Source organism: Crotalus tigris, unplaced genomic scaffold (assembly GCF_016545835.1).
Source record: "Crotalus tigris isolate CLP2741 ecotype Arizona unplaced genomic scaffold, ASM1654583v1 scf7180000020074.1721668, whole genome shotgun sequence".
Classification (NCBI taxonomy): domain Eukaryota; kingdom Metazoa; phylum Chordata; class Lepidosauria; order Squamata; family Viperidae; genus Crotalus; species Crotalus tigris.
In genome coordinates this window covers 570,787-593,188 of record NW_024097846.1, presented here as the reverse complement: position 1 = coordinate 593,188, position 22,402 = coordinate 570,787, and the positions used below count along the sequence as shown (strand labels likewise).

Here is a 22,402-nt window from a genome sequence, read left to right as displayed (position 1 = left end):
ATCATCATCATCATCATTATTAGAAAACAATCTACATCATTTGCTGAAATGATATTCAGCACTTGGAAAATGTGCATATTCTTGACACATAAGCATAGTAAGATATAAAATTTTCCACCTGCGGAAAATATAAAGCACAATCCCTTCCATTCCCACAAGCCATTCCCCATTCTTCCCCTCTGATTCTGCCACACCTTGTATCATCACTTTCTGTTACCTGAATAGTTTCTGTACTTGCAGAAGGCTGAGCTGCATCAGCAGATACAGGTGTGGCATATACCGGATTCTCAAAGTTATCGTTTCCTTCACTATTGGAAGCAGTTACCTATTGTCAAAGATAGTTTTGACAGGACTGAAGAACAGGCAAACTACAGAATGCTTAAAAGGAAAGGGGATTGGGGAAATGACATGTAAATGGATCCTAAGGTAGGGGTGAGGGAATTTTTTTAAAAAAAAAAATCCTCTTCTTACTTTTGTTGGAGATGCTACGATCACATCATCACCTCTGGTGTCTTTTGTTGCGTACATAGGATTCTCAAATGTAATTGGCTGCTTCCCAGTTTCCAAAGCAAAGTTTTCATTCTGAAAACAATAGCTATATAGATTAGTCAAAGGTTGAAATTACAATTTGTAGTTCTTTAATGAAACTCATAATAAAATACACAGATGCTGTGGGCATATTAATCTTACATGGATTAACCTTTCAGCTTTTTTTTTTTAAAGGTGATTCTTTTGGCTAATGTAGCAGGCACTTTGCCATTATTAAATAAAATTAGGCAAGATTATCAAATCAAATCACTGTTCCTGAGTAACTGCAAGCTGACTACTTCATAAATCATTTGTTATGGAAAAAATAAATGTATTTCCTCCTCAGCCACAGAAACATACTCTGCCAAAGGAAGCAAGGTCTTTTAAAAACAAATAATTGGCAATAAAAGAGCCAAAGCAATTTCATTTCATTTCAATAGGTACCTCACCAGACTTCAAAGTAATTGGCAAATGAACCAGAGATGTAAAACTGTTTAGATCACATGGAAGAAAAAGAGTTACATTAAGTGTATAGAGATGGGCAGGGGAGTTCAATATTGTTTTATATTATGACCCTTTTTTCTGCTCAATGAGGAAACAAATAGACCAGTGGTTCTCAACCTTTTTAATGCCGCAACCCCCAACCGGTTGTAAGTCGAGGACTACTCAACTGGTGCAGCACCGTTTGCAGAATGGGACTTTTGGCGGGCTCAGCAGGGCAGAGACAGCCTGGACAATTCCTATTGGCTTTTGAAAGCCAATAGAATTAGACTCTATTCAAGAGAGTCTATTCTATTGGCTTTCAAAAGCCAATAGAATAAAAGGGAGTAGCACAGCTAAGGAAAAGGGGAAAAAAATGGCGGACTGCGTTGTTTGGCGACCCCCGTGAAATGGTCGTTCGACCCCAAATGGGGTCCCAACCCACAGGTTGAGAACCACTGAAATAGACAGTAAGTAGCATAGGATGCACATCCAGCTTCCGGTGGACTTGGGAAACTAGATACCCTAAATTGGCAAAGAAGAACAAAGATATCTTTTAAAAATCAGCTCCTTTAATTAGATGTAACCGAAACAATGTTAACAATACTAATGAGGAAGACCGAAGAGGAATTAGTGTTGCCACTTCCAAGATCAAGCCCTTGATTTGGAGGATTGAGCAAGACTGATGTTTCTTCTTTAAATGGCAAGGAAGGAAAAGCAGAAAACCACAAAGCATGAAACTATATGTGTGTGATAAAAATTTGAGTTGGTCTGGGTCCCCCTTGCATTGGAAAAACAGTACCGCAAGCTAAGGATCTTCCAGTTTCTTTGGCAGATGCCAAAAATTACACACTTAGAATTTTGAGACCCATTATAAGCACTCTCACAAAATGCTACCACGGCAGATGGCCAATTGGAAAACCATTTATTAGAAAGCAAGCTTCTATGAGGACTGGAGATAAGAGGCTCTCTCACCTCCTAAGAGGCAAGATTTACGAGAGCTTCATTTAAAGAAGGTTTTAAAAAACCACAGTCTTACCATTGGCATTGCTCTGTCAATCGAAGATTCAGCTCCAAAACCAGATACATTAATGTCCATTGTCACATCAGCCCCAGGTCGGAAAGTTACTCCATTGCCATTTTCCGTGGATTTCACAAGACTACTTAAACTTCAAAGATAAATTTATTTTTAAGAGCGAGAAGACATTTTAATACAAGTTTTAATATATTGTTAATACATCATTCTTTGAAGCAGATACAGAAACAGTTATCCATAAAACGCAAACATTAAAGCTCATCTATTTCTTTTTAAACGAACAGGCACCATATTCAGAAGCCTCCATTGAAGCCTTAGTTGAGATGACCTCTGTTGCTGGTCAACTGTCTCTGGGTATAAAGAATGCTCGAATTAGCTGTATATAAAGCAAAATACTACTAAATATTTCTACTATTGTGCTTGATCAACTGAATGTTGAACTGCTGATTAAAAAATAGTGCACATCCCTGGTGTATGAAGTGTTCTTGGTTCCTCAGAGGATATGAACCTCGGTGCCTTCCATTAGAGGGGAAGTTTTGTTCAAGCAAGCTTGAATAAAAATGACAAGACAAATAAGACTGTGCTAAATTAAAGAAACAAATAGGATAGCCCAAAATACTCTTAAGGAAGAAACGTTCAGGAGCAGTTAGTTTTTTTGATGAAGACTTCAGTAAGAGCAATTCAAGCCATCTTCTCTTAAGCAACAGTATGTGTTGTGGGTTTACGGTTCACAAAAGGCAAAATCAAAACTCTCAGAAGAGCGCGCTCTCCTTTGCTACAAGAGTGGGTAACGAGTAACTCTCTGGATTTTGTTGGATTGCTACCTTCATTCCCCCACCCCCACCATTGGTCACAAAGTTCTCAAACACAACTGCAGGATTCAATGTTATCTACCCTTACTTTAAAAGAACAGCTAGTTTCAATGCATATGCACCAAGCCCTGAATACTGTGGGGCTTTGTTCTGAATTAGTATGTATTGGATTGCACTGCAAAGCATTTGAAAGGGAAAAAGTGTGTGTGTGTGTGTGTGTTCAACAAAGTATGAATGCTTTTCTTGCTGACCACGGAAATCATCATGAACCACACTTAATCCTGCCAGGAATCCCAGGCTTTGGGAAATACTTTTTCCTGAGACCATATAAGTCTGGTAATTCCAAGCAATACCTACCTCGGAAGTTTGGGAAGGGCAGGTAGCAGGGATCCTGTCCGTCTGTAATTAAAAAAGGCACCCACGCCCAGTGCGATGATGATGATGATCAGAATGACAGTTAATAAGGCAGCCACTGCTGCTATTGGAAAAGAAAAAAAAAAAAAGCATAAGTGAACAAGTGACTAATAGGGAAGCTGCAGCTGAAACTCAGTTGCTTAAGCAACTGGAAACTTATTTAAAAGATTTCAGGCCACTGAGCGATGGTTTAGCAGGAAAACACATTTCAAAGCTTACTTGTCCCAGGAGGAATCCCTTTTGACAGGCCCACTTCGCAGAAATTTCCAGTGTAGCCCGAGGAGCACCTGGAAAATGAAAGCGAGATGCTTGACTGGAACTGACAGTAGAAAAGTTCGTTGTATTTATTAACAATCTTAGGAAGATTTTTTTTTTTTTTTAAAAGCAATATCTTGGTAATTATATGTTCCATTGGAAGCACAGACACATAAACATGCATATCAAGTCACAAAACAGCTTGCTATTTCCTTAGAAATGTGTATGCTGGAATGTTGAGTCACAACTGATGGAACTTGGTTTTTTTAAAAAAATAATAATAAAGGGGATTTGATTTCAACAGAGCCCCAGTGCCCCCTACAGGTTCTGCTGAGGGTAAAAAAAATGCTTTGATTGTCTAGGTTTTCTTTGAATCTGAGTAATCTGCTTTTTTGCAGATTACTTTTTTTAAAAAAGTCATTGGATTTCCAATTCCCGTATTTGGGAACCGTTCTTGATTTGTGATAGGACCTGCCCATTCATCACTCCAGATTCTTTTTAAGAATGATGTATTTAAAAATGTAATAGATGAATGAAAGTTCCATTTATGTGGGCTGTTACTTCCCAAACAATACTATTTCACTGCCCTTAGCTAAGATAGACTCATCTTGAAAAGCTAAGCAAGATTGGATCTGGTTAATATTTGGATGGGAGATCAACAGGAAATTCCAAGGCTGAGGGCTAGGCTTGACTCCTAGAAAATGAAAATGGCAAAACTATCTTTTCAGAAAACGAGACAGATATATTTGTGAAAACACTTGGAAGAGTCTTTGCTTTGATTTATATCATTTTACCAGGGTAGGGATGGGTGCATATTAGAATGCATCTAAGCTAAATCTATTTAGAACAATCTCTTTCCTTTGGCATACTATTTTATTATGCAAGTATTTAGATACAGTAAGTGTTCTATTTGCCTCCCCCCTCCTAATTTGAAGTAGACAGGCCTATAAAAGAATATAGCAGCATGAGGCTTCTGTTACGAAGGAGAGATTTTAAAACAGCAAGGCATAGATAAATACAGTGGCCAGGCCCTTCAGGCAATGTATGATTAGACTCACCCTAAATACGAGACAGAAGGGCATCCTAAGGAGGACTTTTACGTTTATGTTTTATGAGGTACCTTTCAGAATGCCACTGATCACACATCAGTTGCAGATGTGGCTGGCCCATAAACTGGTATTTAAGTGCTGTCATTTTCTTGACATTTCTTTCAGACATTCAGTGCACAAAAGAACTGCTGCCTGTATCGCATTTATATAGCTCGCAACAATAGGAATAACATCAAAGCAACAAAATACAAAGAATCGAGTGAGTATAAAAGTACAAAAATAAGTACAAAATAATCGCAAGCCATCCAAACAACAAAACAAAGCCTAGACCATCTGCCACCTCTGAACCATTTCCTCTTACTGTCTGGCGACGGCTGATTTTGTTTTTCAGAAAGCTACAACACTTCGGTCTTCTGCTTTAACCTTTCTATATAGTTTGGCGTGACAGAGGCAATCGGAAACATGAAGTTTGGAAAAGGCCCCTGAAGTTAGAAAGTGCAATTAGCTAGACTGGGCAAAGAATATCAAACCCACTAGGCCTAGTGTGTGTGTATGATTACTGGGGGCATGCGAATAGCCCCAATCCTCTGAATCAGTGGTTCGCAACCTGTGGGTCGGGACCCCATTTGGGGTCGAACGACCATTTCACGGGGCTCGCCAAACACAGTCCGCCATTTTTTCCCCCTTTTCCTTAGCTGTGCTACTCCCTTTTATTCTATTGGCTTTTGAAAGCCAATAGAATAGACTCTCTTGAATAGAGTCTAATTCTATTGGCTTTCAAAAGCCAATAGGAATTGTCCAGGCTGTCTCTGCCCTGCTGAGCCCGCCAAAAGTCCCATTCTGCAAACGGTGCTGCACCAGTTGAGTAGTCCTCGACTTACGACCGGTTGAGTAGTCCTCGACTTATGACCAGTTGGGGGGTCATGGCATTAAAAAGGTTGAGAACCACTGCTCTGAATCCTTCTGCCACCAAAGAAACAAGCAGGTGAGCAGTTCCAGAAGATCTTCTCTTAGCCTCCTGTGCAGAAGGAACATTCTCTTTCCACTCTTTGCCCCAGCCCCAATTTCATTAACTAGTCCTCATGCCCTTTTCCCAATGTGACAGTTTCAGACAACCCACCATACCCGTCTCCTTGTTTGACATGAAACATGAAGGCATGATGAAGGACATCCTTTCCTCCTCAAGGAGCTCAGTTTATGGAAGACTACCCACAGAGGTCTGCTTTTGGATGAGCAAGAAACACAATACTGTAGGACAGTGTTTCTCAACCTTAGCCATTTTAAGATATGTGGACTTCAACTCCCAGAATTCCCTAGCCAGCCATGCTGTAGGAGCTGCTTAGGGATCATAGTTACTAGTCCTCGGCCAGGAATAATTGATGAAAAATTCTGCAATCACCCCATCTCTATGAAATATTGTAATATTATCTAGTTCAGCGGTTCTCAACCTATGGGTCGCGACCCCATTTGGGGTCAATTGACCATTTTTCGGGGGTCGCCAAAGGCGGCGATCCGCCATTTTCTCCCCTCAGGGGGCGGCGCCACGCATGCGCAGAACGTTTGTGTGACGGGGGTCGCTGTCACACAAATGTTGAGAACCACTGATCTAGTTAGTAGTAGAAGTAGTAGTAGTAGTAGTAGAAACAGATTGTTTTTTTAACTGGGTCTTTCATGTTAAAATGCTACTAAAGGTAGTCCTTGACTTACAACGGTTCATTTAAGTGACCGTTTGAAGTTACAACAGCACTGAAAAAGGTGACTTACAACCATTTTTCACATTCATGACTCTTGCAGCCTCCGCATGGTCAAGTGACCAAAATTTGGATGCTTGGCCGTTGTTTTTTATTTATGACGGCTGCAGTGTCCCGAGGGTCACATGATCACCTTTTGCGACCTTCTGACGAGCAACGCCAATGGGGAAGCCAGACTCACTTAACAACTGCAGCGATTCACTTAACAAACATGGCCAGAAAATGGGAGCAAAATTCACTTAACAACTATCTTGCTTAGCAACAAAAATTTGGGGCTCAGTTGTGGTCATAAATTGAGGACGACCCGTAATTTTTGTTGCTACTTGCATTTTGTCTCTGAACTTCTCTCTAGAAAAAGACATTTATGTAAGAAACAAATGCCTCCTCCTGGGCTAAAGCCTACTATGAATTTTTGCAGCATTTTTATATAGGAGCATCCATCAAAGCTTGCGGCCTACATCAGAATGAAGACATATCACAGCATTGTGCCCTAAGCTCCAGTGCTTTGGGTCATACACACCGTGCCACAATGCATGTCCGAAAGAAGCCATGCTCGTGTCATGACATCGCAATGCGGCTTTTGTCATCCAGCCGGCCCTTCCCCACCACACAGACAATGCCATCCCCGCATGTTATTTGGCTTGTTAAAGTCTTTCTTGCTCCATCCACAAAGACATACTTGCATTTAGGAAGCTCGCTTTCATCAAAATAGCATGTTCCTCCATACAGACATCTGCAAGCTGGGGGCATTGTTGGTGGAGATTCAATAGCTAAGAAAAATGAAAAGACATGCATTATACAGATCCTGTAAATCAGCGGTTCTCAACCTATGGGTCGCGACCCCATTTGGGGTCGATCGCCCATTTTTCGGGGGTCGCCAAAGGCGGCGATCCGCCATTTTTTGCGGCGCCGTGCATGCGCGCCGCGCATGGGGGCGGCACCGTGCACACGCACCGCGCATGGGGGGCACCGCGCATGCGCATCACGCGTGGGGGTGGCGCCGCGCACGCGCACCGTGCATGGGGGTGGCGCCGCGCACGCGCGCCGCGCATGGGGCGCCGCCACGCATGCGCACCGTGCATGGGGCCCCACCCCCATGCATGCAGCCCCGCGCATGCGCAGAACGTTTGTGTGACGGGGGTCGCCGTCACACAAACGTTGAGAAGCACTGCTGTAAATCATGATGGTTTATCCACTGCCAATAACTCTGAAGAATCAGGAATTTTCTTTTGCCTAGTACAAGCTTCTAATTTCTGTCTATGTTGATCACATACCATTTTCTCTTATGCGAGGTTCAGAGGGATAAACAATACCTTATGTAGACATATCTCTACCTTACCACGTGCATATTAGTAAAATATAATAACGAAACATCAGTCTCTGAGGCCAGCTGACAGAGAAACTAACCAACAAAATAGCCTTGAATCCACTGTTTTCTTCAGCTAGTGAGAAGAGCATCCCCAAGGGATGTCTCTTCGTGCTGCTCCCATTGGTAGAGAGTCTTGTGTTTGAGAAAGTGATTTCCACCCATTTTCCTTCCCTTGACTATCCCCAGCTTCACTTCCCTAAGGTGTCCCTCATCTTTTCAGAGCACATTTACAGTGTGCTGGGGAGACAAGCTATACTTCTTCCGTTCTGACAACAAAAGACTGCCATGTTTAATTGCATTTTTTTAAAAAAGTATTTATTTAAAAGAAGACTTACTTCAAGAACATCTTCTGCCAGCATACAAATAAAATAGATCAGTAAGTCATTAAAACTAAATAAACTATTTGATCACTACTGTCTATAAATGTTTTTGGTTGTTGCTGTTTGTTATGAAGAATTAATCTTCTGATACTTGTACAAAAATGCAATCATTAGTGCTATGTACCAGTCAGAAAACACCCTGGAAATGCTTAAGAGAACGTGACAAGTGATTAATGTAAGAAATGAAATGTTCACTAGCTTTTGTGAGAAATGTCCTCTTAACTCTAAGTACACAATTGTACACAGTGGAAACATATACATTGCATTATATACCTTATATATATGAGAAGGTATATACTCTGAGGTGGGTGGCACAATGACTCAGCAGTTAAGACATTGGGCTTGTCGGCTGGAAAGCCAGCAGCCCAGGTTCGAGACCCAAGCACCACATGATGGGGTGAGCTCCTGTCCTCGCCCCAGCTCCTGCCAACCTAGTAGTTCGAAAGCATGTAAATGTGAGTAGATAAATAGGTATCACTGAGGTGGGAAAGTAACAGCATTCCGTGACGTCATGCTGGCCACATGACCATGGAAATGATAATGCTGCCTCAATGGCCTTGAAACAGAGATGAGCACTAACCCCTAATCGGCAAGGACTAGTGGAGTAAAATCCACAGGGACTCCTTTACCTTTTATATATTCTGAGGATATTCACACCAAGGAATAGAGGCAGAAATAACTGGGAGAAATACATGTTGCTATTTTAGTTATAAGCATTGCATAGTAGTAGTGACTAGTTCTTTGTTCGCTATGAGGCCACATTTAATGTCTCTTGAGAAGGCAAGATCTCACTGAGCAGCTTCTAAGGAACGGTGAGTGGATTGAAATACAAATATGGGAGGACACTTCTATTATTGGTTTTTGATAAGGGTAAGAGTAGAACATTTTCTTTCTTTTTAAAAACCGTGTCCAACCTATTTTAGGGCTTATATATATATATTTTCCCCACTTAGAATAGTGGAAAACTGCACTGCTACCTTATAATGTATATCTGGGCAATGTAAGGCATCATCATGTTTCTGAATGCTCCCTGTGGGGAAAAATCCTTATAAATAGAAAATTATTGCAATGCAAAATATGTGAACTAATATGTTTCTGTTTGATCTCCTGGCTTTTGACTGCAGAGAGTTCCTTATTTGGAGGTATGGTCTAAGACGCAAGTTTCTTGTTCTTGAAAACTAAAATACTATTTACGCATTACCTTGGTTCTGTACGTGCATCAGATTTTACTCAATTACGCTCTGTCTCTTGTGAAAAAAGAGGACGCCCAGTAACTCTCCTTACCTGCGTCACATTCTACTGAGCTGCCTTCCACAAAACGAGCCCCTTGTGGACAAGCACAGGTATATCCCCCAGGTCTCAACAAGCAGAGGTGACTGCAGACATCTTTGCATGGATTGGACACTGCAGAGACAACAGAAGAGGCATCAGAATGCCTTTTGTAAGGCTCAATGTGCCAATCAGATTGGAAACAGGGGAGCATCGAGATAAACCTCAGAACAGATAGAACGCTCCTTGGTCTCCTGAACTTGGTTCAAAGCTCAGAATTGTTCTTTGGGATTGTATTCCCTTTCCGCTTTTCTTTTTCTCCCTGGTTCCTCTCTCCTTCCTTTCCAGTTGTGGACATTCTTATCGTTTATATTACTTCTGCATTGGTATTTTCACTATTTTAACCCAAGGTGCGCATGACTGAGAAAAAAAAGCTTTGCTAAATATCATTGTTAAAAATACCGCCCCGTAACCTGTCAGGTTATGGGAAATTACAAAACCCAAAGCTTCCCATTGGCACAAGGCTTAAAAAAAGGTGAGAAGTGGAGGAAGCAGACATTCGTGCCAAATATTCCCTAGTTAGATAAGTGAGCATCATCACCATGCCTGCACTAAACTGGTGGCGTGAGAGCAGGAGAAGTTCCAGTCCTGCGAGCAACGTTGTCTCTTACCCCATTTTCTATTTTATTTAACTCAAGATGAATTACCAGTTATTTGAACTATATGTTAACATATATTCCAATTCCTACCTCCTAAGCAAGCTTGCCTTGCCCTACAAAGCATCAAAAGGCAAAATTGGTGGTGGTGAAGGCAAGAAATGATCTCATTCCTGTCTGTGCCGCGAGAAAAATATGATGAGCCGGAGGCGTAGGACAGTCATAAAATAAATGCGAGATGCTTCCTTGGATGATTTGAGATACCCAATGCTTTTTTTTTCCTTTTAACTTTTTTCCTAATGACTGCAATAAGAGACACTGACATGGATAAAGTAGTAGGCTGTGGATGCCAAATGCTCCTCAGGAAGTAACCTCAGGCACTAATTGGGTAATTGTAACTACAAATTGATGATTTGAGAGACTGTCTGTCTCTGATTATTCTACCTATCCAACAGAAAAGCTGTATTCTAAGTACCATTTATTACAGAGTGCAATTACAGAGTCCAGGAAGAGAGCCTTTTCTGTTCTGGTGCCTGCCCATCATCCCCTCCTCCCAATGTTGTTTACATGGCCCCAGCTCTGTGGATCTTTTGTAGGCCTTAAAATACCTGGTTCCATCATTAGCTCTGGGGATCAGGAGGTGAGACTTAGCCCATACAATGGCTGTGTTGATTTTTTTTAATTGATGAATTTGATTTTGCTTTGGCTGATCTTTATTGGTGTTTGGCCATTTCTTGTTTCATGGTTTTGGGTTTTTTTTACCATTGCTAGTCATGAACATGAGATGAGCAGCAGTATAAATTGAAGTAAAAGTTAAAATAATAAATAAAATATAAATAAATGATAGGACACAATAAAAAATTGATATTATGCCATAATTTGCCCTTCAATTTCTATAGGTTTTCATTCCCAACAAAAGATGCTTCCATTCTTCTATCATATTTTTAACATGCTTGAGAATTCATTCAAATTTTTTGGGTGGTGTTTTGAACTTATTGTATAGTTGAAAGTAATGAAATGTCCTGAAGTTGCCGATTTTGTTTCTGTTATATAAATTTCCATTCTTCTGAAACCTTCCTACCTGCTTATTCTTCCCAGGGTAAAAAAAGAACAGAAAGTCAGCTTTGATGACCTTACTTAGATATAGTGGAAGTGTGAGCAGTCTAGGAAGTTCTTGAGTGAAAAGGTTATTCACATACACTTCAGTCTATTGTCCACCCTGTAATCAGTAACTACAAAAATATCTAATTCCACTCATAATTTTTTTCCCAAATTCTCTTCTTGAATAGAACTTTTGAGAACTTCCTTCCTTCCTCCCTCCCTCTCTCAAAAAGTGGTCATTACCTGACTGGTTGCATCTGTATTGGTGATAGACCCGGACTTGAGTGAGCCATGGGTTTATAGTCAACAGTTTGACTTTTTCTCCATTTCCAAACTTGTCTTTTTTCCAGACTTCTCCTCTTTCTTTAGATGTCCAATATAGATGGCCTTCAAAGACATCAAGGCTATACGGGCTGCTGACTTCAAGGTTAAGTAAAACAGATAAATTAACAGCAAAGGCCAACAACACTGTTATTCTAATTATTATTGCAGAAACAATAGCATTATACTCTTAGCGTTTTTCTGTGCATCTACATTGGTGGATATTAACAGATTCTGGAAATTAAAATATCTTGAATCTTCTGTGGAACTTTGCAAGAACTAAAAGCTTGTTTAAATGCATATCAGAGTTTTCTTCATAAACAATCTCTGCTTAAGATGGAGGTAAAGGAGATAATATGCTACTCATTCTGGCTTTGCTATTTGAAATTAATGAACAAATCTATTAATCCTCAGAACAATATCAAAACTTCTCCCATTAGTCACCATAAAATTTTCCTTTGAACAGGATCCAGATTCTTGGGAAATATTTTGAAAAATCAGCTCGCTCTGTGATAACTTTAATACATTAGAATGGATCTGAATTCCATTTTTGGTGATTTCATGGATATGTCCATCTAGCTTTCAAAATATGTCTGTGTTGATTCTTTTTAAAAATTTCCCAGCATAGTTTAAAATCCTGATTTCTTGGCTGTTTCCTAACCAATCCTGTTAACCTTATGAAGTAGTCTGAACAAGAAACACACCCAGAAATACTAGCTTTAACTTTATCTTAACAGCATCTTGGAAATCTTAAAGTGTATCTCTCCCTGCTTATCTTTACAATCCAAGAAACTAGGAAGGATCCCTTCTGAGATGTTCACCATTTCCCCATTGCTAGGCTGCCTCTTTTTTTTTTTTTTTTTTTAACCAATGTCTACTCTCTGCAGCTCTTCTTCCTTTCTCTCAAGGTCATTCTCACATACCATCACATTAACCAAGTCTGATTTGCTCAGCTTTTCTGCAGTCAGTTAAATTCGGCTGGATGCTACATACCTCCATGTAAAATGACCTTTCTATCTGTTCCATCAAACTTCATAGACTCAATTAGATTTTCCTTCTCATCACTCCAGTAGATCCTGTCACTGTTCAAATAATCAATAGAAAGGCCAGTTGGCCAGCCAAGGTTTTCAGAAACCAGCGTATTCCTCTGCTGTCCATCCATCCAGGCACTTTCGATTTTGGGTTGCCTTCCCCAATCAGTCCAATACATTAACCTGAAAAAGCCAAACGAGTAACTATTAATTATTTGTCACACATTTTCAAAGCCATCTAGACCAGAAGAAAGAGAAAGAAATCTTGACCCCAAAAATCGTTAGGAATTGTTATGCATTATTTCATATTGCTTATAGTTACAATTATTATCGTTATTATTTTGAACTCAAGTCAGAAGCATCAAGAAGCTCCTGAGTTGAAAATACTCACCCAAGCTTAGGGTTGACCGCTATGGCTGCTGGCTGATCCAGCAGAGAATAGATTAACCATTTCCGATACCTCCCATCAAGTTTTGCCACCTCTATTCTATTTGTTCCAGAATCAGTCCAATAAAGGTGCCTAATTAAGAAACAAAACACATAACTCTTGAGTCATGTTTAACATTAGATGCCTAAATGTTTGTTTGTTAATCTTCCTTATATTTATCTTTGTTTCATCTTCCTTATATTTAACTCAATTGGCCTGAATCAGGCAGTTTTCAAATCAGAATCTATGCAACAAGATTCCCCTGCTCTAAAACCCCCAAATTGCACTGCTAAAATTTCACAAGGTTATGCCAGCACAATTTCTTGTGAATTTTTTTTCTTGAAAATAAACAAAAAAGTGTCCTTAACTTCTAATAGGTTTAATAGGCTCATTAAATAAGAACATTTCAAATGTCCACTGAGCACGAAAAATGGCCAGAAGCAAGATTCTGATCTTATTATATCATAACATCAGTAGCTTGTCCATGACAGCCTTCAGAGGCAATAATAGTAACAACTTTAACAGTGAAAATATCAAATTGTTGATGTTATTAGTTGCGAAGTCATGTTCGACCCATCGCGACCCCATGGACAACATTCCTCCAGGCCTTCCTGTCCTCTACCATCTTCTGGAGTCCATTTAAGTTCACACCTACTGTTTCAGTGACTCCATCCAGCCACCTCATTCTCTGTCATCCCTTTCTTCTATTATCCTCAATCTTTTCCAGCATTAGGCTCTTCTCCAGTGAGTCCTTCCTTCTCATTAGGTCAGGGGTAGGCAACCTTGGCTCTTTTATGACTTGTGGACTTCAACTTCCAGAATTCCTGAGCCAGCATGGTTCAGCTTGGAAACCTCTCCCTTTTCCCTCAGCATGGCTGGCTCAGGAATTCTGGGAGTTGAAGTCCACGAGTCATAAAAGAGCCAAGGTTGCCTACCCCTGCATTAGGTGGCCAAATACAGACCCACAAAAGTTGACCCACCTCATCCATGACCCAAGAAATTATGCCAATTTGCATTCAAGAAGCATTTTGCACAGGAAAAAATAAGTCAGTGATTTTGAAGTGTGTGTGTGTGTGTGTATGTGTGTGTGTGTATGTGTTTCTGAAGCACTTTTATCTAGATTTTGCACTTACTTGCCAACCCAATCCACCGCTAAACCAACAGGACTGACCAAGTATTTAAGGTTCAGGTCAACTTCTTTCACGGGGTTATTTCCACTGCTTTCAAATGTGGGGATATATGCACGTTTGATGGAACCAAATTGTGATCCACGTCCAAGAATGCTGTAGTATACAACACCTAGAAGAGTTCAGATCTCTCTTTATATTTTCACTCGAAAGAACATTGTTTAGTAGGACAATACTGGGTGTCTAACATTTCAAATATGAGATTGATAGAAGCATGCAGTAACTCAGTTCACACATTGCACAAATGCATAAATTGGTTTAACTCTGATACAGCATGACTTGTTCAATGGATTACACTTTAATAATTCTGGCTTAACATTATTTTGAATCAGATCACAAATTTTGTTGGGCTAAACAGAATTGACCCAACTGAATGCCTTTTGTTAAACCTCCAACTTGCTGACTATTTGCAAAATATTCTGAAACTTAAATTGTAGCAATGGATATGTACCGGTATATCATTCACCCATTTCTGTTGTATTTAGGAAACACTGGGCAGGGCAGGTCATAGTTTAAAACCATATGAACCAAAGAACAGCACTGCTGAACATGAGAAATTTAGTGTCCATATGCAGAAACTCTTGGAACTGCTTCAAAGAGGTATGCTATCTTGGAACAGCAAGGAGAATTGCAACAGACATTGTATAAAAATTAACAAACTGGAAAACTTCTCTTTATAAATGGGTAACTAGGCTGGCAGGTTCCTAATTTTTAATACAGTATTCTGAATTAGTATTTGGTCCTCTGGAAGTTAGCTTACTAGATGACTATAAGTCCACTTCTTGATATTTTATCCTAATGCTGCTTTAGCAAAATCTTAACCAAATAGCCACGGCTGCATCTGGTGCTAAAATCATGGCTCCCTAAATGACATTTGCAAGGGAAAGGAACACCTCTCTTTGGTACCTACTAAATGGTTTCTTTGGGTATTATATATTGGTAAACCAGAAATGGTAGAAGCTGACAACATGATTCTTCTCTACTTCCTGCAGCAAGTTTGCTACATAGAGATTATAGTTTAGAGCAGTGTTTCTCAATCTTGGCAACTTGAAGATGGATGGACTTCCAACTCCCAGAATTCCCCAGCCAACATAGCTGGCTGGGAATTCTGGGAGTTGAAGTACAACCATCTTCAAGCTGAAAAGGTGGAGAAACACTGGTTTAGAGCAGGTTTATGATGGGGGGGGAGAGAGAGGGAGTCCTTATAGAGAGATGGGTGGCAAAAATTTTTTAACAAATATTTAAATCTAATTTGCAAAGTGATTCATAACACTACATTTCACAAAGTTCTTACAAGCTGCAATCCTGTCTACTTTATAGATAAGGAACTTATATCATTACACGCCCATAACCTATATAATGAGTCCATGGAAAACAAATTCTGAAGAAGTTATTTCTCTGCTTGAGTAAGATCCTCCCTCCCCCATGGCTACACCCTTGAAAAGAAACTTCTGTTCTAATAGTTAAAAATGAAAACATACTTAGGTCAATTCCTTCAGGATCCCAATGATAGTCTACTGCTTGAATGTGTTCCTCATTTTCAATATAGTCTGAATATTGCTCAGATGACATGTTGTATCTCCGAATACGGACATTATCAGGCAGAAGTAAGATTGGTGGGTTACCTAAAAAAAACATTTTATTGTTGGAACTCAGCAATTCAAACACAAAAGGGATTTTTTTTAAAGCATCTGCCTGTAATTTACTTTCTATAACGTAGTTTGGTTTATAAAATGTAGCACATTAGCTATAAAATTCAGAGGCTGTTTTTGATAATACTTATTCTGTTAAAATGTTTTCCACATTGTAGCCTTCTTGTTATCCGTAGACAAGCTTTTTGGAACATTTTTATAATTAGAGCTGTCGAATCAATGGCATACCAGATGTTGACTGACACCTTGAATGTGTCCCACCTAGCCGGACTGATAGGGAAGGATGGTGAAAGTTGTAAGTGAAGTGTTTCACGTTGTCTCTTTGAACAGGACATTCCTATGCCACCTAATAAACAACTTTAAAATTGGCCTCCATTTCAATGTCCCGTTATCACTTAGTCAGGAGAATAAGTGCTTGAGAAACAGGGATATAACATGCATCAGTATTAATAATGGAGATTTGAAGCCTGGCTCTGGACTAAAATAATTTCCATCTCAGGAATTCGTATTTTAAATAGAGATAGCTGGGAAAAGAATTGTGTTAACTTATACTGTATAATAAACTAAACACAGAGACTTGTAGTACTTTCAAGACAATATAATTTATTAGGGCATCAACTTTCACAAGCAGCAGTAATCTGGTTTTCTATTACCGAGCTTTGTCTACAGAGAGAAAGATCCCTCTTCGTCTCTCTGTAGTTAAAATCCTGTTAGAAGTTATTTGATATTGTCCCATCCTGATTGTTGATGAAGACCTTTGTTGTAATACTGTATATTCTCACCAGAACATCTCTCCCTTTCAATGAAGGGATATATCAATGCCCAATGCACTACCCTCAGCTTTAGCACCTCAATGGAAATAACACTTTGGATGGAGACCACTACCCTTGGGTTGAGTAGGACTGGAGAAGATCTCTCCAGCCAATTAGGTTACACCTGTGGTTATCCTCTCTCTGGTCAGCTCTGTGATCTGTATCCCTCCTGTAAGATATGCTGGCTGTAGCCCCACCTACAAAATAAATAATTTCCAGGGAAATTCTGGCTGCTTTTACCATTGGCTGCACATTGTCTTCCCAGTTGATCCCCAACAGATCGAAATCCCTCAGCACAAAAGCATTCATAACTTCCTTTAGAATTCTTACAAAGCTGTGGACAAGTACCGAAGAATTCACATTCGTTGACATCTGAAATCAATGATAAATAGAGTTTTCATTTTTTTTTTGTTTAGAATAGAAAATAATGCCTTTGTTGAGATGCTATTTTCTACTCTGACGGTTGCAATGTTTTGCTCATTTTGATTTCATTTTAACTCTAAGTCAGACAAATGATATTAGGTTTGCATTGACAGCAGAATCTCTTCCCCATCTGCCCTTCAATAATCATATCAATTTGTGTGGGTTTTTTTTAAAGAATAACAACAACAATAACAACAACAACAACAACACAGCAACAATTTCCAACAGTGATCTAAAACATTCTATGACATAGGATTTGGCACTACAAAAAGAAAAACAGAAGCGAATAAAATAAGTTTGGAGGAAAAACACAATATATTGTTATTTTGAGGGCTCAAGGTAACTGGTTGCTGAGCATTTCCAAAGTGGAAAATGAAGTATAGATGAAAATTTTACCATCACAGGTATTCCTGTCCAGGTCACTTGGGTGATATCCAGGCCTGCAGGTACATATAAAGCCTCCTTCATTTAGGTTGGTGCAATTGTGTTCACAGATATTTTCAGCACATGTTCTGCTTGTTCCAGGATCTTAAAGAAAAAGACATAGCTTTGATCAGAAAGGATCAAAGAATTACAATTCATAGTGTTTTCCCTCAATTTCCCTTTGTCTTTACCCTCTTCTATTCTTAAAGAAAATAATCAAAATCACAAAGCAAGTTTGACTGAAAATACCATTATTACTAAGGTAGTAGCTTTGTGGGTGATTGTTATACTTGGGGAGGGGGGCAGAAAGCAATTATGGCTATTTTAAGAACCACTCATAATTATGATTTACAAAGAAGTCATCCATTAATTAACAGCGAATCCTTTTCAAAACAGCTATGATCTGATCCATTTTAGAGTTAACTCATATATAGTACCAAGCTGCTTCATACCCGAGGATGCTGAAAAGAAGAGGGAGATTCAAATTGCATTTTAATGAACTTTGGTTAAATTGCCATCACCAAAACAACACACCAAAAACATGTGTTGATGAGGAGCAGACTGTAAAGTCCTACCACTTTGGTTTCTCTTTTTGCCAGCAATATATTTTTCTCTTCTCATTTCTTCCATTTTTATTTACCATGATTATAGACCAACAACATCAACATTCACAGCAGTTTGCAAAAATATCAAATCCATAAAACCACCATAAAATATCCCATTATTATAAGGCCACTCCTGGTAGCTGGGCTTTACTATTATGCCTCAAAGATCTAAGGCTCTAAAAAAAAAGGTTGTGTTCACTCTATTAATGTCAATGGAAGAAAAATCTTTGAAATCTTTGTTATACAGCACACTCTTTTACTGTTTCTGTTGGAGAGATATCTTTTTTCTTAATTTATACACACACAACCATGACTATATATTTTGCTAATCCCTATTAATTGCACTCAAAAGTGTTGATCAAAAGAAACAGCATATTTAAAATCACTGGCAGAGTAAAGATTCTTTTCTTTCCTAGTTTGCTTTGAATAAATGTGCTGAAAGGATAAACAGGTTGATACGGAGCGAGCATAGTTCACTATAATTTGAGGCAGTCTTTCATAACTCACTTGACTATGAGCCAGCAATGTGCAGAAGCAGCCAAAAAAGCTAATATATGGGTTGTATAAACAGAGGCATAAAATCAAGATCACGCAAAATATTAGTACTACTTTATAAAATCCTAGTGAGACCACACCTGGAATACTGCAACCAATTTTGGTCACCATACTACAAAAAAGATGCTGAGACCTTGGAAAAAGTTCAGGGAAGAGCAGCTAAGATGATCCAAGGCCTGGAGACTAAAACATATGAAGAACGGCTGCAGGATTTGGATTTGGCTAGTCTAAAGAAAAGAAGAAATAGGGGTGACATGATCGCAGTATTCCAATATTTGAGAGGCTGCCACAAAGAAGAGGGGGTCAAATTATTTTCCAAGGGCAGGACTAGAAACAATGGTTGGAAACTGATCAAAGAGAGAAGCAACCTGGAATAAAGGAGAAAGTTCCTAACAGTGAGGAAAATTAACCAGTGGAACAGCTTGCCTTCAGAAATAGAAAGCGCTCCATCACTGGAGGTTTTTAAGAAGAACTGGACAGTCACTTGTCTGAGATGGTATAAGTTCTCCTGCTTGAGGTCCCTTCCAGCTCTATTCTATTCTAAACTCAGTTTCTTCTCAATGGGCCAATTTTCAGCATCCATAGATTCCCAAATGGCATGGCCAAAGAATTATGGGATATGTAGCCTAAGATATTTGGGGAGCACCAGGTTGCTTAATGATGCTTTAAATTGCGTCACAAGGATAAAAATCTGCATTCGAGTTTCAATGGTGCTACCAAAATAAAGGAAATGGGGGGCAGTTAAGAAAGGAAGAGAGACATCATATTCAGTGTGACAAATCAGATGAGAGGCATTTTCTTTTGGGGGGATTGTTTTACTTTAGTGGATTTCCCCACAATTTTCAATCGCCCTGAATCATAAAGTTTCCACCTCACCCGATCTGAGAAATCCTGAAAGAAAACAAAAAAATACATAATTTCCATGCCACCACAACAATACTCACTGCAGCCGAGCTCATCAAAGTGGTTTCCACAGTCATCATAATTATCACAGACATAATGCAATGGGATACAATTTCCATTACCACACTTGAATTCTTCAGGAGTGCAAGGTTTAGGAGTAGGTTCTTTGCCTGAATAAAAAGGACACATGGACTTTGCATTACTGTGTAATAACTGGTACATTATTATTCTGCAAACTATATGGACAATATAAGAAGGTAAACAGGTATGAACACCTGAAATGAAGATAACAGACAGCAAATTAATCTATTAATTCCTGTAGTTCAGATAAGTGGATAAACCTACAGTGCTCTTCTTTCTCATCACTTCCATCTCCACAGTCATCCTCCTGGTTACACAACTCCTGCCTGTAGATGCAGCGATTATTCTCACAACGAAAGCGGTAGGGCTGCTCACAGACAATGTCCACTGAAATCAGAGAGATCACAAGAGTTCAAATATTGTTTCTGGGTCATTGATTAGAATAATTCCTGAATGTTAGACAGTAGTGCTAAATTAATGTTGTTGTTGTTAGTTGCGAAGTTGTGTCCGACCCATTGCGACCCCATGGACAACGTTCCTCCAGGCCTTCCTGTCCTCTACCATCTTCTGGAGTCCATTTAAGCTCACGCCTACTGCTTCAGTGATTCCATCCAGCCACCTCACTCTCTATCGTCCCATTCTTCTATTGCCTTCAATTTTTCCCAGCATTAAATTAATAGTAGAACTCATATATTTAGTGCAAGCATGTAGCCTAAATTAATCATAATCAGAGAGAGGTATACATTCAGGGACTCACTAATCCTATATAATCAGAGATATTCCATCCTATTATCTGAAGTTAACTTATGGCCAATATTAATTCTAGTTAATTTCAGGCAGAACCTGGTTTCTGAATTTCTTTCCCAATCCCTCAACAGCAGTTCCATTCTGATCCTGGAAGGAAGCTTTGAAGTCAATCTTTTTTTATTGGCTTTCCTCCATGGCAAATTTAGTTCTGTTCTGTTCTGTTTTTGGAGAGTAGAACTCTGTTGTCAAACAGAGTTCTATGCACCCTTATTTATTTATAAATTTATTTTATCTGAAAAAAAAGTTCCTATGTTGATCTCTGAGTTTATCACAAATAGATCTGAGAAACTTTTTGAGATTATTTTCAGGTTGACATGAAAAATATCCAACTGCCTGATTAATTTTCTAACTCCCCCTCAGGCTTCTCTATATGCTTTTAGTAATCTCTGTATTTCATTTTTTGCATTATGCATTATATCAATTCCGTTATCTATAAAAATGCATATGCCCAAATCAAAAAGGCTATGCAACTAGGTCTAAGCATCTGTGTGTTTTCAAAAAGCACCCTCTCAATATTATAGAAAAACCTGATCTTGACCCAAGAAAAGATTAAGATATGGGAAGTTAAGTATGTGATTGCCAATCTATCATCCAAATATAAAATCAATTTATCAGTTCTTATTTTCTGGCATTTCAAAGACAGATGGTCCAAAGAAAGATGGACTTAAAAATGGGCTTGAAAAAATAAATAAATCTTCAGCTTACAGCAGAACTGAAGTTCTTCATCTGTCCCGTCTCCACAGTCGTCATCACCATCACATTTCCAACGGGGATGAATACAGACGTGGTTCTTGCACTCAAACATTGAACGGGGACAGTAAGAACCATTTGGATAGCGAGTGGCTAATAAAAAGACATTCAGATTTAATACCATGGACCTTGTAATACCATGCAAGCATTTCTTAATCTTTTTCTTCACACATAATCTCATTTTATATATTTTAGTAAATTGATGTTTTCCCCATTACTAAGGTATTCCTAATTACTGATTCATTGAGTCCTGACTTTTACAGGGGTTTAGTAATAGCAACACAGTACAACTTTAATAAGAGGTATTTTTGTTGTTTTTTTAAAAAAAACACCATTGGTTTATCCTGTACTACAGGAGTCCCCAACCCCCGGTCTGTGGACCGGTCCCGATCCGCAGGCTGTTGGGAACCACAGTTGTTGGAAAGTGGTGGGCAGGCACACAAAGCTCCATTTGCACAGATAAAACCATCTCTTCCCTGCCCGCCAATGCCACCAATGCTGGTCTGTGGAGCCGGTAAGATTGACTACGACTGCTGTACTGAGATTGTGCAGAACATATAATATGGAGTCAAAACAGTGAAGAATTTTGTTTTTTTTTTAAAAAAAAATAATCAGGCAGAATAAAGTGTGTACAGGCAGTCCTTGACCCACAGCCAGTCATTTAGCGACTGTTCAAAGTTACAACAGCACTGGAAAAACTGACTTAAAACTGGTACATGTGTTTACAACCGTCGTAGCATCGGCCTGGTCATATGATCAAGCTTTGGGCAATTGGCAATTGGCATGTACTTATGACCGCTGCAGTGTCCCAGGGTCACATGTTTGCTATTTGCGACTTTCCCAGCTGGCTTCCAACAAAGTCAATGGGGGAAAACCAGATTCGCTTAACAACTGTGTTATTAACTTAGCAACTGCAAGTAATTTGTTTAACAACCATGTTACAAAAGGTCATAAAATTGTGTGTGTGTCAACGCTGCTAACATTGGATGTTCTTGCTTTGACAACATATGGAGATGCAACCTTTTTCTTTCTTATGCTTTACTCTTAGAATTAGATGATACTGGGGAAGGAGAAGGAATATGATGGGAGTTAGTTAGACATAACAATATTGTAAAAGTGTGTGAATTCAGGGCTTTTTGAAATAAGAGATGATAAGGAATAGCAGATTGAAGAACAGGAGGAAAAGCCTGCATTTCAAACTAATTGGAGAATGTGATTTATGACAGTTAATTAGAGGAGGGAATTGTCTTTGATACTGTGTGCTAAGGGGAGGGGAATCCAGATTTTGGCTTCAACTATGTTAGTGCCGAAGTTATGCTACTCCA

General features: G+C 39.2%; 1 protein-coding gene across 2 annotated transcripts in view; it reads right to left on the bottom strand.

The window, feature by feature from the left end:
- LRP2 (LDL receptor related protein 2) overlaps positions 1-22,402 on the bottom strand; it is a 145,459-nt gene that overhangs the window by 4,009 nt on the left and 119,048 nt on the right. The window contains exons 61-77 of one of the 2 annotated variants that reach the window (XM_039365425.1): positions 21,033-21,170; positions 19,785-19,907; positions 19,481-19,609; positions 17,350-17,481; positions 16,771-16,902; positions 15,548-15,691; positions 14,013-14,178; positions 12,844-12,972; positions 12,415-12,635; positions 11,344-11,520; positions 9,359-9,478; positions 7,005-7,095; positions 3,490-3,557; positions 3,214-3,334; positions 2,048-2,177; positions 472-582; positions 218-325 (exon numbers count right to left, since the gene is read on the bottom strand). In XM_039365425.1, coding sequence (XP_039221359.1) covers positions 218-325; positions 472-582; positions 2,048-2,177; positions 3,214-3,334; positions 3,490-3,557; positions 7,005-7,095; positions 9,359-9,478; positions 11,344-11,520; positions 12,415-12,635; positions 12,844-12,972; positions 14,013-14,178; positions 15,548-15,691; positions 16,771-16,902; positions 17,350-17,481; positions 19,481-19,609; positions 19,785-19,907; positions 21,033-21,170 — 2,240 coding nt within the window. The remainder of the gene's footprint in view (positions 1-217; positions 326-471; positions 583-2,047; positions 2,178-3,213; positions 3,335-3,489; positions 3,558-7,004; positions 7,096-9,358; positions 9,479-11,343; positions 11,521-12,414; positions 12,636-12,843; positions 12,973-14,012; positions 14,179-15,547; positions 15,692-16,770; positions 16,903-17,349; positions 17,482-19,480; positions 19,610-19,784; positions 19,908-21,032; positions 21,171-22,402) is intronic. The other variant, XM_039365427.1, reaches the window with a different exon arrangement.